This window comes from Magnolia sinica, chromosome 11 (genome assembly GCF_029962835.1).
Source record: "Magnolia sinica isolate HGM2019 chromosome 11, MsV1, whole genome shotgun sequence".
Lineage (NCBI taxonomy): Eukaryota > Viridiplantae > Streptophyta > Magnoliopsida > Magnoliales > Magnoliaceae > Magnolia > Magnolia sinica.
This window is the reverse complement of record NC_080583.1, coordinates 71,854,195-71,869,177: the sequence shown is the minus strand read 5'-3', so window position 1 is coordinate 71,869,177 and position 14,983 is coordinate 71,854,195. Positions and strand designations below refer to the sequence as shown.

Genomic DNA, 14,983 nt, shown 5'->3' with positions numbered 1-14,983 from the left:
GGGTCGAGCGAAGCCGGGAACGCACCTAATCCGCTCCAGTTGAACACGGCACCGACGCCCGGGGAAACGGATTGGCTGGTGTACCACACACCACCGATGTTGCTGGTGTGTTGACGTCATCATGTTCTATGGTCCATCATGAGGCATGAGTTATATCCAAACCATAAATCCACTTGATGAGCTCATCCTAAGGCATGAACCGAAAAATGAAATAGATCCAAATATCAAGTGGACCACACTATAAAAAGCAGTGGAGGTTTGCACGTATGCCATTGAAACCCTGTTAGGGGTCATAGAAATTTTGGATCAATATGATATACGTTACGGTGGGGTGGGCCCTACGATTGTTTTAAATTAGAAATTTTTCGGATCAAGATATAAAATGATCTCTTCAAATGGATGAACGGTATAGATATGATAAATACATCGTTATGGGGCCATGTAACTTTCATCTCCTTTGAACCGTTTCGTACAAGTCAGGACTCGAGGAGGATCAGCTCGTCTTGCGCACGACACGTACCCATACCAAGTAGGTTGCTGTGTGGTACACCAGCTAATCCGCTGGAAGCATATCCAAATATCAGGTGGACCACACAAAGGAAACGATGGTGATTGACTAATATAAAGCTTTTGAATCAATCTGATATTTATTTTTTCTAATCATCCTGGTCCGTATGACCTTATTAACAGGTTGGATGGAAAATAAACATTATAATGGGTCTTAGGAAGTTTTTAATGGTGGGCATTGGATCACCACTGTTTCCAATGGTGTGGTCCACCTGAGATTTGGATCTGCTTTATTTTTTTGGGCGAATTTTTAAAATGAGCTGAAAAAACGAATGGAGAGTGAATATGTATTACATACATCAAGGTGGACCCAAGCCCTCACAGTCTTGGGTGAGGCGTGAACCGGATTGGGTGCATCAGCTGCTAGCGGGTGGAAAAGCTATATTGGCTCAGCCATGATATATATATATTTTATCATTTTTGGAGCTTGCGAGTGAAAAATGAGACATATTCAAAGATCAAACAGACCATACCACACGCAAGAGTAGGAATTGGACATAAACGGTTGAAAGCTTCCTAGAGCCCACAAAAGTTTTAAATCAAGCTGATATTTGTATTTTCCATTCATCCATAGTTATGCGATTTTCTAAGTGGATTGGATGGGAAATGCAGTGGGCCTCAAGGAGTCAACAATAACAAGCGTTCAATGTAATGTTTCATATGGTGTAGTCTACTTGAGCTTTGGATCTACCTCATTTTAAGAATCATGACCACAAATGATATGGAAAAATGGATGGACGGCATGGATTAAACAAACGCATCACAGGTGGAGCCCACGCTACTTTTCCATCAGCTACTTGAGGGTCACCACAGATTCCGCGTCCGGTGAAGTCGGGCCGCAGCTAATCCGATAACGCGGAAACGCTCACCTGCGAAACAGTTCGTACCTATTACATACGAACGTTTTTGAGAACCTATCATACGTGAGGTGGATCCAAAATCTGAACCGTTTATGTGAAGAAGCACCTCGTGAAACACCCCAGGAACAAGTTTTACGTTGATCTAGAACTTTTATGGGCCACGAAAAATTAAAACAGTTTCCTCCCTTGATTTTCATTTCTCTTTTCTATAGCCCACCAGAATTTTATATCAGGGTTAAGATTTCTCGTATAAAGTTGCATGGGATTCCACATCACATGGACCGTTCAGATTAGACACACATAACACGTGTGCAAAGGTGCGCACGTGCGTAGGTGCGCAGGGGAGCATGACTCCCGATAACGTTTCGTTAAAAAAACATAAAATAAAATACAATTGAGATAACTATCAATACATAGATACGTAGCAATATTTAAATTAATTACTACATAAACTCTATAAATTAGAATTAGAAAACAAGTAAATCGTGAATTTTTATTTGTTTTCTTTTAAAGAGGCTAAGATGGCGGTTTCATGGCATTTGGGAGCATTGATGTTGATATTCTTCGTTCACATCATAGCTGCTCAAACAGAAAGAAAGGTATATGTTTACCTTGGAAGAGGATTAGGTGTGGCCCTAGCTAACCGTGGGGCCCACCTTGATGTATTTATTGTTTATCTCTGCCGTCAATCCCTTATTCCATATGATTTTAGAGCATGGTTCAAATACTGAAGTAGATCTATATCTCAGGTAGATTGCACCATAGGAAATAATGGTTATTGATCGCCCGCCATTAAACCATTTTAAGGCCATTTACCATCCAAACCATGGACGGTTTGGTTTCATAAAGTATGAGACCCACATGGATGGATGTGTATACTTTAGTCTTTAATTTTAGAAGCTATTATTATTATTATTATTATTATTATTTTAATTATTTTTATCTTTTATTTTTTTACTTTTTTTTGTATATGCGAGTGTAGATTTATATTGTGTATATGGGCGCACTACCAAAGGATTACGAGTATTCAGAAGATGAAATGTCGGTGGAATCGCTCCATCATGACATTCTAGAAGAAGTTCTTGAGGGCAGGTAACATTTCTTCCCGTTGTTTTAGTTATTTTGGAGAAAGGTGGGCCCACTTGCAATCATGGTAGAACTATTCTGGGCCCACCGTGTTATGCGTGTGGAACGTACTCCGTTCATCATGTGATCCTTCTAATTTACACCGTGTACCCAAAGCATCAGCCAGACCCAAAACTCAGGTGGGCTACTCCATGATGAACGATTTAAAATCACACTTAAAACCTTAAGTAGCGGTGTGTCCCATTTTAATTGTAGGTCCACCCTTCTTAATGGGTTGGATCTCACTCACATACCATGGTGGGCCCTACTGTAATGTGCACATGTGTGACCTTTCACGTTCTTCATGGAACCCAAAAAATCAGGACATCCAAAAGTCAGGTGGGCCACACCTCAGGTAACAGTTTGAATATGGACACTCTCCACCTAATACTTTCCTGATTGTGCATTGCCCTACCATGTTTTTGGTATTCTATCCAATACATTCATAAGTTGTGTCCCCTATCAAGACAAATGGACTCGTGGGGCCACACATGATGAACGGATTGGATGTCATGCACAAATCCCGTGGGTCCCACTCACCGAGTTGTGAACATCTGAGTTTTTGGTAAATTTTTTTGTTTTGAATTTCTCACAAATGGGTCACTGTTTTATCTAAATGTTTGGAGCAGCTCAGCAAAAGAGTCCATAGTCTACAGTTATAAAAAGAGTTTCAATGGATTTGCAGCGAGGCTCACCGAGCAAGAGCAACAAAAGATAGCTGGTAAGCGAAAAATATAAAGTGCAGCCCGAGTCAAGAGTCAGACTCGGTGCTAAAGAGGATCGGACTCGAACCAGTCAACTCGAACGAGTTAGCAGTACATGGTCATAGGTTATATTGGATGCTTATGAAAAGTTTTCTGAACAAATATGTAGGCATGGAAGGTATAGTATCAGTTTTTCAAAGCAAAACTCACAAGCTTCATACCACAAGATCATGGAATTTCATGGGCCTCTCTGAAACTGTGAGAAGACAGCCAGACGTTGAGAGCGACATTATCATCGGTATGCTAGACACTGGAATCTGGCCGGAATCAAAGAGCTTCAATGACGAAGGAATGGGGCCCCCTCCAAGTAAATGGAAGGGATTTTGCCAAAACATCACTTGCAACAAGTAAATATTCCTCCTTTCCTAACATGTTTTTTGAGTCTTCCCCACCATTGATCTTTGTAGTTTTAGTCAGTGTGCCATGTCTGGGTCTGAGTCTTACAGATTGCCAATATTCAGATCTATTTCTGGCTTTTGATCGACCCACATTGTTATCATAGCTGTCCAGGAAACAAATGGAATTGAATGGATCGGATGGTGTATTGCATTCTTGGATTCAATTCAACCCTAGTTAGGGTTAGTCGGTCCGACTCAGACGAGTTGTGACTCGACTCAGTAATGAATGAGCCATCTGAGTTGTTTTTGGCCCAGGTTTTTGAACTGGTTGGGCTGGAGCAGTGTTCATTCGGCTCAATTGAGGGATCTTGACAATGATCTAACGGTCCCATTGAAATTTTGCAGTAAGATCATTGGCGCTCGCTTCTACAATTCTCACAATACTTATGGGGAGGACCTTTCGCCACGTGACACAGAAGGACATGGGACCCACACCTCATCGACGGCCGCTGGACGTGAAGTGAAGAATGCAAACTTCTACCATTTGGCACGAGGAACTGCCCGTGGTGCAGATCCATCTGCGAGGCTCGCAGTCTATAAGGTGTGCTGGGACGATGGGTGTGGAGATGCAGACATCTTGGCTGCATTTGATGATATGATCCACGACCGTGTGGACCTTATATCAGTATCATTGGGTTTAGAGATGGCCATCCCTTATTTCCAAGACTCTTTGTCCATTGGCTCGTTCCATGCCATGAAACATGGTATCTTTGTGTCCATGTCCGCCGGGAATAGTGGTCCCGCCAGCTTTAGTGCATCCAATGTTTCGCCCTGGACTTTGTCAGTAGGGGCTAGCACCATTGATCGACGATTCACAACGAAGCTGACGCTTGGCAATCAAAGGTCCATTATGGTAAGTATGATCTTACTAAATCTGATTTGTGTCATTGAAAATTAGCAAAGTGAAATGCATGCGCCCCATTCAATCTGTCCACTAATGCAGATATGCTGCTGGGAGCTGCATTTTATTGTTATAATTATGATCATGATTAGAAACATCTGAACCTGTTTCGTTTATTACTTCTTGTAATTTGTGTTCATGTTCATGGCATATATGGATCACATTTTAGAAACTAGGTAAAATGACTCAGTGTCTATATGGGCTGACTTAACTCAAAGACCAGAACAAGTCCTTGTCCAGCTCAATTTGATATAAGTTATGGTCCACCCCACGAATAACTCCCAACCTTTCATGTATGTACAAGATCGAACCCGTCCATTAGATTGGTCTTATCACGAGGATCGCCTCGTGCAAAAATCGGTCATTTCTACTCATCAAGTAGATCACACTTATATATTGTAATTTATCAATGACTAAAAAACATTTCCAATGGTGCAGCCCACTTGGTGAGTAAAGAGGGGTTGGTGATCCTCATGGTGGGGTCAATCTATTGAAAGGGTTGGATGTCACATGTACGGTGTTAATGTAATTGCTGTGTGAGCTATTGAAAGAAATAACAGTTTGTTTTGCTTGCATTTCATATTAATAATAACATCGTTGAAATTAGAGCTGAACACGAGTCGAACTAAGTCGAGTTTGGCACAGCTCGACTTAGCCTGACTGGCCAGTTTGACCCAAGTTCGAGCCTAATTTATGGACACTTGTTTGTGAAAATAGGACCGTTAGAAATTTTCATTTTTAACTGTTCAATAAATCTCCACCTATAGTCAGATAATGAAATTAGCTTAGTTGTTGGTTCATAATACATCTTCACATGATCATTTATTTTATTTGACTATTATAGTGGGCCCACAATTCTGATAATCACACTGTCATTTATAGTTAGATAATGTATATACGTATGCATGCATGAATATGCATGTATACAACACAATACGTAATATTTCATTAATCTTTCACTCACTCATATTTAATTTTTATTAGGGAGTTTCCGTAAACAGTTTCGCCACCGAAAAAACGTTCGTTCCCTTCATATTTGGAGCCAATGGGGCGATTCAATCCGATCCCTCTACTGTAGCAGATGCAGAGTAATGTTTCTAGTTCATCCCAGAATCATTTTTTTGTATGGTCCCATCAGGAAGCGGATCATGTGATCTATATTGTCTTTCAGATAGGTCACAAATGATGCATGTATTCTGATATTATTATCAAAACCTACATTCAATTATATTCTCTCTTTTTCTTTTTCTTTTTTTCAGTGTTTGTATGCTTGAATCTTTGGATCCCAAGAAAGTGAAAGGGAAGATTGTTTACTGCAACTCCGATATGTCGGAAGGCGAGGGGCCATATGAAGCTGGGGCCCGTGGATCTGTTATGATAGCATACGCCGAAACTGATAATGCGTTCACTTATGTTCTACCGAATCTTGTACTCACCAAGGATGCAGGAAAAGAGGTTTCTAAGTACCTGAACAAGACCAGGTGGGTATTGCACTTACCCTTTCGTCCGGAGTCGACTTGGCCGAGTTGAGTTTTGACTCGACTGAGTCAGGAGTGAGTTGGGCTGAGTCACCCCATGTTCATCAATTCTGAATTGGACTTGACCAGTTGTGAGTCGACTCAGATGAGTCATGGACTCCATGGGTCTGACTCATTGGGCTTTACTGGCTGGGCCATGAGTGATGGTTGGGTCTTATTTTTAGCCACTTGTGCAGTGTGAGTGTCTTTTTTTTTTAAATTTTTTTTATACAGGTCTACCAATGTATTGGCAGCTCATATACATATGACCACATCATTGTGGCCAATCAAGCCTAATTAGCATCCTTGAAGAAATGTATGAAGTTGTTTCATATGATCAGTTGGTGTATTTTGAGCAGAAATCCAGTGGCTAGGATTCACAAAAGCGAAGCAGTCTTTGATCGAAAGGCTCCCCAAGTCGTTTCGTTCTCTTCCAGAGGACCCAACTACATCACGCTAGACGTTCTTAAGGTAGTATTCAACTTAGAACTCTTTAAAAAAAAATTAAAAAATGAATTCACCTCATTTTAGTTAACGATTATTATTTATTAGAGATTTTTGGAAAGGATTAAAATAATATTTATATCATTGAGAGGTTGAGCCAAATATCATAAAATTTCATATGAACCAAATTAAACTGATTAATCATGATATTTGGGCAACCAAACACGACCCAAACCACGATCTCTAATATATAATTAGGAAATGCTCCTAGTTGCATTGGGTAATTTGAACAATCTAATCAATCTATCTGGATGAAATTTCAATGAGTAAGTCCAAAATTATCGATTTCACCCATGGGATGCTTCTAATTTCATTCCAATTTCTTTTTTATTTTTTCACTTACTGACTGTATGACGTACGTACAGCCAGACATAACTGCTCCCGGGGTCGATATCTTGGCTGCATGGTCACCAGAAGGCTCAATTTCGGGGTGGGAGGGCGATAAACGACAATCGAAGTATAATATCATTTCTGGCACATCCATGTCTTGCCCTCATGCAACCGGTGCAGCCGCCTATGTCAAATCAATTCACCCGTCATGGTCTCCGGCGGCCATTAAGTCAGCTCTTATGACAACAGGTATTAGAATAATCTCATTGATAGGACAATCTCCACCATTTGATGGGCCATCCATGTGGCGTCCACATGATAAAATGTTGTGTCCAATGTTTTGAAAAATACCATTGATTAGTCGCCTATGTGATGAATGAGTCCAATCTTTAGAAAAAAAATCTAATCAAACCATATGATCTCGATCAGTTGATCGGCCATCAATGTGCACCCACTTGATAAAATGGTATATGTGCCAATATTTAGAAAAATCTCATTGATTAGATGATCTTGGTCATTTGATTGGTCACCTATCTATCATCTCCGGATGAATTTCTCCAATCTTTAGAAAAAAAAATTCTCATCCATCAGATGATCTTTTCCATTTGATCTGCCATTTATGTGGCACCCACCTGATTCATGGTTCTTGATTTCAATTTGAGCTTATTGTTATTGTGTTTTTCTTGGTGCATCTATAGCTTTTCCAATGGATCACTCCGGCAGTCTAGATCGCGAATTCAGTTATGGTGCGGGCCATATCAATCCTAAGATAGCCGTAAATCCCGGTCTAGTGTACGATGCCACTGAAGCTGACTACATTCAAATGCTATGCAACCAAGGCTACGATGCAATGCAACTTAAGCTCATAACAGGAGTAAACACCAGCTGCCCCAATGCCACTCTTGGATCTTCCAGTGATCTCAACTATCCATCGATGGCTTCCGCAATCCTGAAACCGACAAATTTCACGAGGACATTCCCACGGACGGTCACAAATGTTGGCCCGCCAAATTCCAAGTATAAGGCAACAATCAAATCTAACCATCGGGTGAACATCACCGTCGAACCCAGCATTCTACATTTCAAGTCTGCCTATGAGAAGCTCAGCTTTACGGTGACGGTGACGCTCTTAGGTGAGCCATTGGATAATTTTAATATCATCCCTTCTTCGCTAGTGTGGTCTGATGGGAAACATAGAGTTAGAAGTCCAATAGTTGTGTTTTCATTCTACGATTCCGAATTGTCATCCGATGAGAAATATACAGTTAAAAGGGCCATGTATTCAGAGCCGTCGGTGCCAGTGCCTTCTCCTTGAAAATGCTAGATAGTGGTAGTGGTAGAAAGGAAAGAGAATAGCTTATTTGAGTTGTCCAATTTCAAAGTTTGTTAGTCTTATATTGAATGAGTTTTAGTTTAGTTTTTAGGATGAATCGAGTAGCAAAAAGGATTGAATTATATTGTTTGAGTTTTCAAATCTTCACCTCTTCTCTTTCATTATTTTTTCCAGTCTTATTGCAAGAGATTTATTAAACTAATGAATTAGTATTAAAATGAGTTCATCTTATACTTCCAACGTTTGGAATCTCCAGATAAAGAGGAATTTTACAATGGGTGTGAAGAAGTGCTCGTTTGGGTACTTACTGGGATAATTTCTCAAACTGACTCATTTTAACCATTCAACCTAAAAAATCATTATTATCCAAGGCTCATGTAATCCAACTGCTGAGATGGAATGCCCACTGTTAGTTTTGTGAGAACCTACTGCGGTGGTTAAATGCCATCTGATCCACTCATATGATGTGCCTAATCAGGATGAAGGAATTACTCAAAAATATAGGCTTGGACAGGAATGATTATCAAGGCATGTAACTACTCCTAGTATCAGAGCTCCCGGCATCTCTACTCTAGTTCAATAGGAGTTTTTTCAATAAAGCTACTCTAATAAGCTCTTTTTATTTTAGCTCTTATTTCAAAACTTCCAAATAAGAGCTTTCTTTAAGAGTAGTTCAAATGGTAAAGATCTTCTTTTTTTTTTTTTAAAGAGTAGTTCAAATGTTTAAAACTTCCAAATAAGAGCTCTTATGATTCATCTTTTTTAAAGGCGTTCAACTCTATTATAAGTGTAATTCAAATGGTTGTTTTGGTGGATCTCATCATAGATGAACCATGCCCAATATAACAAAAGAATGGATAACAACAATCTTCATATGTTAAGACATCTAGGCCATCTATAATGTCGTACATTAGATGTGTGGATCAACCATCATATGGAGACTGTCCATTGTGTGAGTGGGCCGCCCATCATATAAGACACGTCTTGGATGTAGGTCATCCATCATGTGGGGCCACCATCAAATGTGTAATTGTATGCCAATTTTCATGTGCAATGCAAATGCAACAATAGCATGTGCTATTGTTGCTAGATTGGATTCACTGTCCAACTTTATGGTTGGTGGCATGATTTCTTTTCTCAGGTCCAAAAGGAAAGAATCATGACCGGTGTAAAATTAAATTCAAGAATCATGACGGGTGTAAAATTAAATTCCTTTGGAGAAAGTATTCTAGATGAAAGATGACATCAAATAGGAGACCAAGTTTTAACAATCCTTGAAAATTTTGTGGAAAATATAGATGATATATCAAAAAAGAATAAGGAACAATTAATGAATCTAAAATATAAAACCCTAAGCAATTTCATATGTCCTATCCGAGCTGTATTGGATCACTTCTTGTGGTGATACATTTTGGAAAAAACAATTCATATCTGATATACCATCGTTATTTATGAAAAAAGCAAAAAATTATATTCGAGATCAAAATAATGGGAACTTAAATTACAAAGGTTCATTGGTTGCCTCAACTATGTCTCTGATTTTTATTAGGACATAGCTAAGGATAGAAAAATCTTGTAAAATTGTCATAAAAAATTCAATAATGAAAAATGGCAATCTTCTAATACTGATGCGGTAAAACCAACTTGGAATTCAAGACAATTCTTCAAACAGATGCTTCAAAAATAGGATTTGATGAAATCTTATTGCAAATCAATGATAAAAATAAAGAACAAATTGTCTGATTCCATTTAGGAACTTCGAATCAGACTCAACAAAATTATTCAACAGTTAAAAATGAAATTTTGTCTATTATTAAATGGGAACTTAAATTTCAAAGTAATATTTTAAATCATTTTTTTTTTTTGTAAAAAATATATTGCAAATCAGTTAAAAGCGTTTTGCAAAATGATGTTCAAAATTTGGCTTCCAAACAAATATTTGCTAGATGGCAAGCTCTTTTAGCAATCTTTGACTTTGAAATTAAATTTATCAATGGATCTACAAATTCTTTACCAGATTTTCTGTCTCGTGAATTTCTGAATGGCCATAATGCCAAAAAAAAAAAAAAAAAAAAAAAAGGGAAAGCCAAAGTCCAAATTCCTTATGATCCTTCAAAAATTTTCAATCAGCAAAATTCCAGAGGTTTACAACCCTTACTGCAAACATCCAACAAAAATCATCGCAATACGAAATAATTAGCAAACAACCTCTCTTTGCCTTTGATCAGGACCTCGTTACGAAAGCTCATAATCAAATAATTACAAAACTATACCCCCAAATATGCATTTTGTCACAAAAGACCCTTGATTAATGCGTTAATTCTGTGAATTAATTCTCATCACTACCAGAAAACTGGGTAAAGGCTATGGATAAAAGCCGTAATCATAGACCTATGGCTACGGTTTTAGTCGATAGTACGACCGTAGTCGTAGGTGTCGTAACCATAGGTTTAAAAATAGGTCTTAAACCTAGGGTTACGGATTTAATCCGTAGCCATAGATCACAATAGCTACAGATATAATCCGTAGCAATTATATTTGTAGCGAAAAGCATGAACAGTTACGGATATTATTTGTAGCTAAAAGTCCGTAGCAATATGCCAAATTTAATAACGGCTACGGTTGTTAGATTACCAGCTACAGTTAATATCCGTAGCTATTGCCAACATTTTAAAAAAAATTATAATCATTTGTTCATGTAATTACCACCAATATAATCATTAATTCATTCAATTACAATTAATTACAATCATTCATTCATTCAATTACAATCAATTACAATCATTCATTCATTCAATTACAATCAATTACAATCCTTCATTCAATCAATTATAATTATAATTACAATAATGTTGAAAATATAAATCTTGGTGAGTCTGTGTGTACTCGCATATGGCCAAGTACATCCTTCATCCTGACCTTTGGCTTCATTAAAGAAATTTTCTCGACTTCACCTTAAAATTTCAATGATAAAGAATTGAAAGAGAAGATAGATTTTGATGGAATGATATTTTTTTCACAAGTAAATATGCCATTTTTAGCCATCATCCCATCACCCACCTGAAAAATCAAAAACCGATTATTATCCAAGTTCACTCCTTTTCCTTTCAATTTCTTAGTGACCTCTGTAAAATTACTTCCACGGTTGAAAAGAGCACATCACTATATAACAATTCATCACTCAATGAAAAGAGCACAAATACCTTTTCATGATTCAAAGAAGGGAACTCGAGGGTTTTCCTTACCTTCTATTGTATGCTTCCAAGGTGTAGATGGCCCCTGAAACACGCATACCCAAACAGCACATCACAACTTCATTCCATCAATATAGTGCCACTATACTGAATGAAGAATGAGGAAACATATTAACCTCTAGAACCATCTTATTGAGGAATGTTTCAGTGTCGGCCCGGACATCTAAATCATAGTTCTCATTTATAGTTAGGGAAGTGCACGTGTGTTGAACTGGAAAAAAAAAAAACAGTTTTAGGAGATAATGACAAACATGCTTGAGAACATGCGCAGAATCAAATTGGATCACTTACTGAATAAACGTGCAAGACCGCATTTGAAGCCTGATAAATCTTATTCAACTTCCTTCAATATCTAATAACCAAGACCATCAGAAAATAGAGCAAAAAGACTTTCAGAAAATGAAACCAGATCAAAATGACACATTACAATAATGGTCACAAACTCATAAACAACTTGGAACTCAATCAAGTTCTCATTTTTGAGTTCATGTACAGTACAAATTTTGTAATATATTTAAATCAGCAGATTACTTTATGAAACCATGGTTCCCGGTCCGCAGCCTCTCCATAAACCAGCCATGTTTGGGCTCATGTCGAAAAGGTTAACCATTCTTCCCATATATCCTGGGAATCGCTTCACAAAACCGCAGACTGCTTTGTTTTGAAACTCGTTCATCTCACCTGAAAACCTGTCACATAATGAATAATTGTAACCACAATGATAACTATTGTGAATGCACTATAATGAACAAATTATTATTACAGATAACTGTAATTACGACACAGATATCATGCACATGATATCACGAACATATTGTTGCAATAAATAAATGTAATTATAATCACATAATGTATTGTTTGATAAACTACATATGTCCATTCTTGACAAGAGACGTATCAGATGCTTGAATCTAAAATATGCAGCTCCAATCCTCCCACATGCAACATCCACCTGAAAGAATGCGCATGACCGTCATGCTTGAGTAATCAATACAGGAATGTACAAATAAAACCATAAAACCAAAGATATTGCAATTTCAAGATCTCCTCCATAGTTAATGATCTCATTCTAAAGCCCTTCTCCCTCCTCCTTTACCCGACCTTGGGACCGCCAATGCAAGGAGAGTTAAAAAAGGGCTTAGGCACCATTTGGTTTTCAAAAAAAAAAAGTTTTCATAAATACTAATGTGATGACCAAATGAAGCCTAAAACTAATAAGTTCAAATATAGAGTACAAAATTTATTCAATATTAAAAAATTAAAAAAAAACAAAACAAAACAAAAAACAAAAAACAAAAAACAAAAAAAAAAAAAACAAATCAATTAACATTTAGTGTAACTAGAAAGAACATGTAGACTATAACTATGTTGAACTATAGAGTGTCAAATTAGTTCAAAATTAAGAAACAAACAACCCAAACATCATATAGCGTAACTAAAAAAAAAAAACATGCACACTACACATGTTCAAATATAGAGTACCAAATTTGTTCAAATTATTGAATTCTCAAAGCCTCCTTCCCCCATTGCACAAATGATCCCAGATCGGCCTCTCCAAGTGTAGATGCGAACCCATCTTCTTTCCACAAAGGAGCGTCGGGTTGTATAACCTTATAAAATCTATATTGAATAAACATGAGCATTCACACCCATAGATATTTTTTTCAAAAAAATTACTTAATATGTCTAAGATTATTATTTTTTTCATGCGTACTCATACTCTTCAAATGATCTTTAGCAACTTCACAAGTGGATACCACATTTAGTAGCATCTCAAGCAAATTGGGTGTGGGCAGTCTCTACCAATGGGAGCAGACATATTATTCTACAAACATTGGAATTGTGTGCTTAGGGATTTGAATAATCGTATGCTTTATTCCAATGCATAGAGCATGATGATCCTAAAGCTCCAATCTTCCAATCTTCCAAAGATACCTATTAGAAAAGTAATATAGTGAAGAGTGGAATCCTTCTCTCTCTCTCTCTCTCTCTCTCTCTCTCTCTCTCTCTCTCTCTCTCTCTGTTGAATCTTAAAGGGAAATTGATCGAATGTTACATGCGCAATTCTATAACCCACATCAATTCACAGTAATGCAACTATTTACCATATTTAACATAAGATAACATGAAGCTAAATAATCCAAGTTAAAAAATGAATAATGAAATAAATGTTATGCGAGCCACACAAAACAACAATAACTAGGAACTTCCTTCAAATGTTTTTGCAATATCTTGACCTTTTGTGCAAAATGCACACATCTATTGTACTCAAAAGTAGTAACCAAAGAGGAACTACATGATGTCACAGGTTGGGGACTGGAGGGGATGTTACAACTTTACCTTCATAGAAGATTTACAAGCAAATACAACCATTCAAAAGTTTTAGCCGTGAGCAGGGAACCGGAGGGGTAAGAGGGTGGTAAAATGCTCTCTCCACCCATTCGTTAGTGGATAGTTTGGTAACAAGGGAGGGATGAGATGGTTTCGGAGCTCCTACTGGCTTCCCAGGAATAAAGATATTGGCCAAGTCAACTCAGACTTCTAGGAACATGGTACCGGATCTCATTGTCCAAAATTCAGAGTCTTGGCAGAGTTGGATTGTAGAAAGTGAAAGACTGATTTCAAACATCGAATTTGAGTTTGATGATATCTCTGGATGGAAAATTTGATCAAACATCTCCATATGTTTACCCATGATTTTGAACATTCTAAAGAGAATTATATGATTCCAGACTTGAGGATATGACACATGTATACTTGTGTTTTCAGTTTGTACAAGTGGGGCCCATGGTTCGGTGATTCAAAGCATTGGTCAATTGGGTACCTTGATGGATGATGGATCACGCATCAAGAGTCCCCTTGAGAGGACAACCCCAACCTTTAATTTCATGGCCTACAACTAGATGGTTAAAGCTAGAAATACAGCAGTAGAAGACATTCAACTAAGAAAAGGACCAACCCAAGAAGAGAGTTTCTAGGAGATTTTTGGAGAATGATCCATCCATGATGGGTCACACCAAACCAACAGTCTGGATCCCTCAACCTGTCCAAAGTGAATATCCAAGTACGCTGCAATATCATCGGGGAAAGAATGCTGTAAATTCCTCCATTCTAAGAACTTCACAAAATATGAGAATAACCATTCATTCTTCAGTGACATGAGAATAGAAAAAGAGAACCATCGGAAAAAAGAAAGCCAATCAATGTTTTTCCATGATTTATTTTCCAGTTCCTTAAAATATAATTGGATGCTCAAACCAATTAGGCAAAAATAAATTAGAATTTCTTCAGACCTAATTGTAAAAGCTAACCAAAATCACAAAATAAATTAATACAGAATAAGGGAAGTAGCCTTTCTTGAAATCCTTATTCCTTCTCTTTATAGTATTTAAAATGAGAAATGATCATATACATCCCCGTATGTGAACTT

The 14,983-nt window shown here is 37.6% G+C and overlaps 1 protein-coding gene across 1 annotated transcript; it reads left to right on the top strand.

Moving 5' to 3' along the window:
• The first annotated feature begins 1,948 nt into the window (after positions 1-1,948).
• LOC131218162 (subtilisin-like protease SBT4.9) lies at positions 1,949-8,281 on the top strand. The gene is made up of 10 exons (XM_058212844.1): positions 1,949-2,026; positions 2,410-2,519; positions 3,182-3,273; positions 3,426-3,663; positions 4,060-4,567; positions 5,600-5,703; positions 5,875-6,096; positions 6,492-6,603; positions 7,002-7,215; positions 7,665-8,281. The coding sequence occupies exons 1-10, from the start codon at positions 1,949-1,951 to the stop codon at positions 8,279-8,281; spliced, it is 2,295 nt and encodes a 764-aa protein (XP_058068827.1).
• Positions 8,282-14,983: the final 6,702 nt, after the last annotated feature.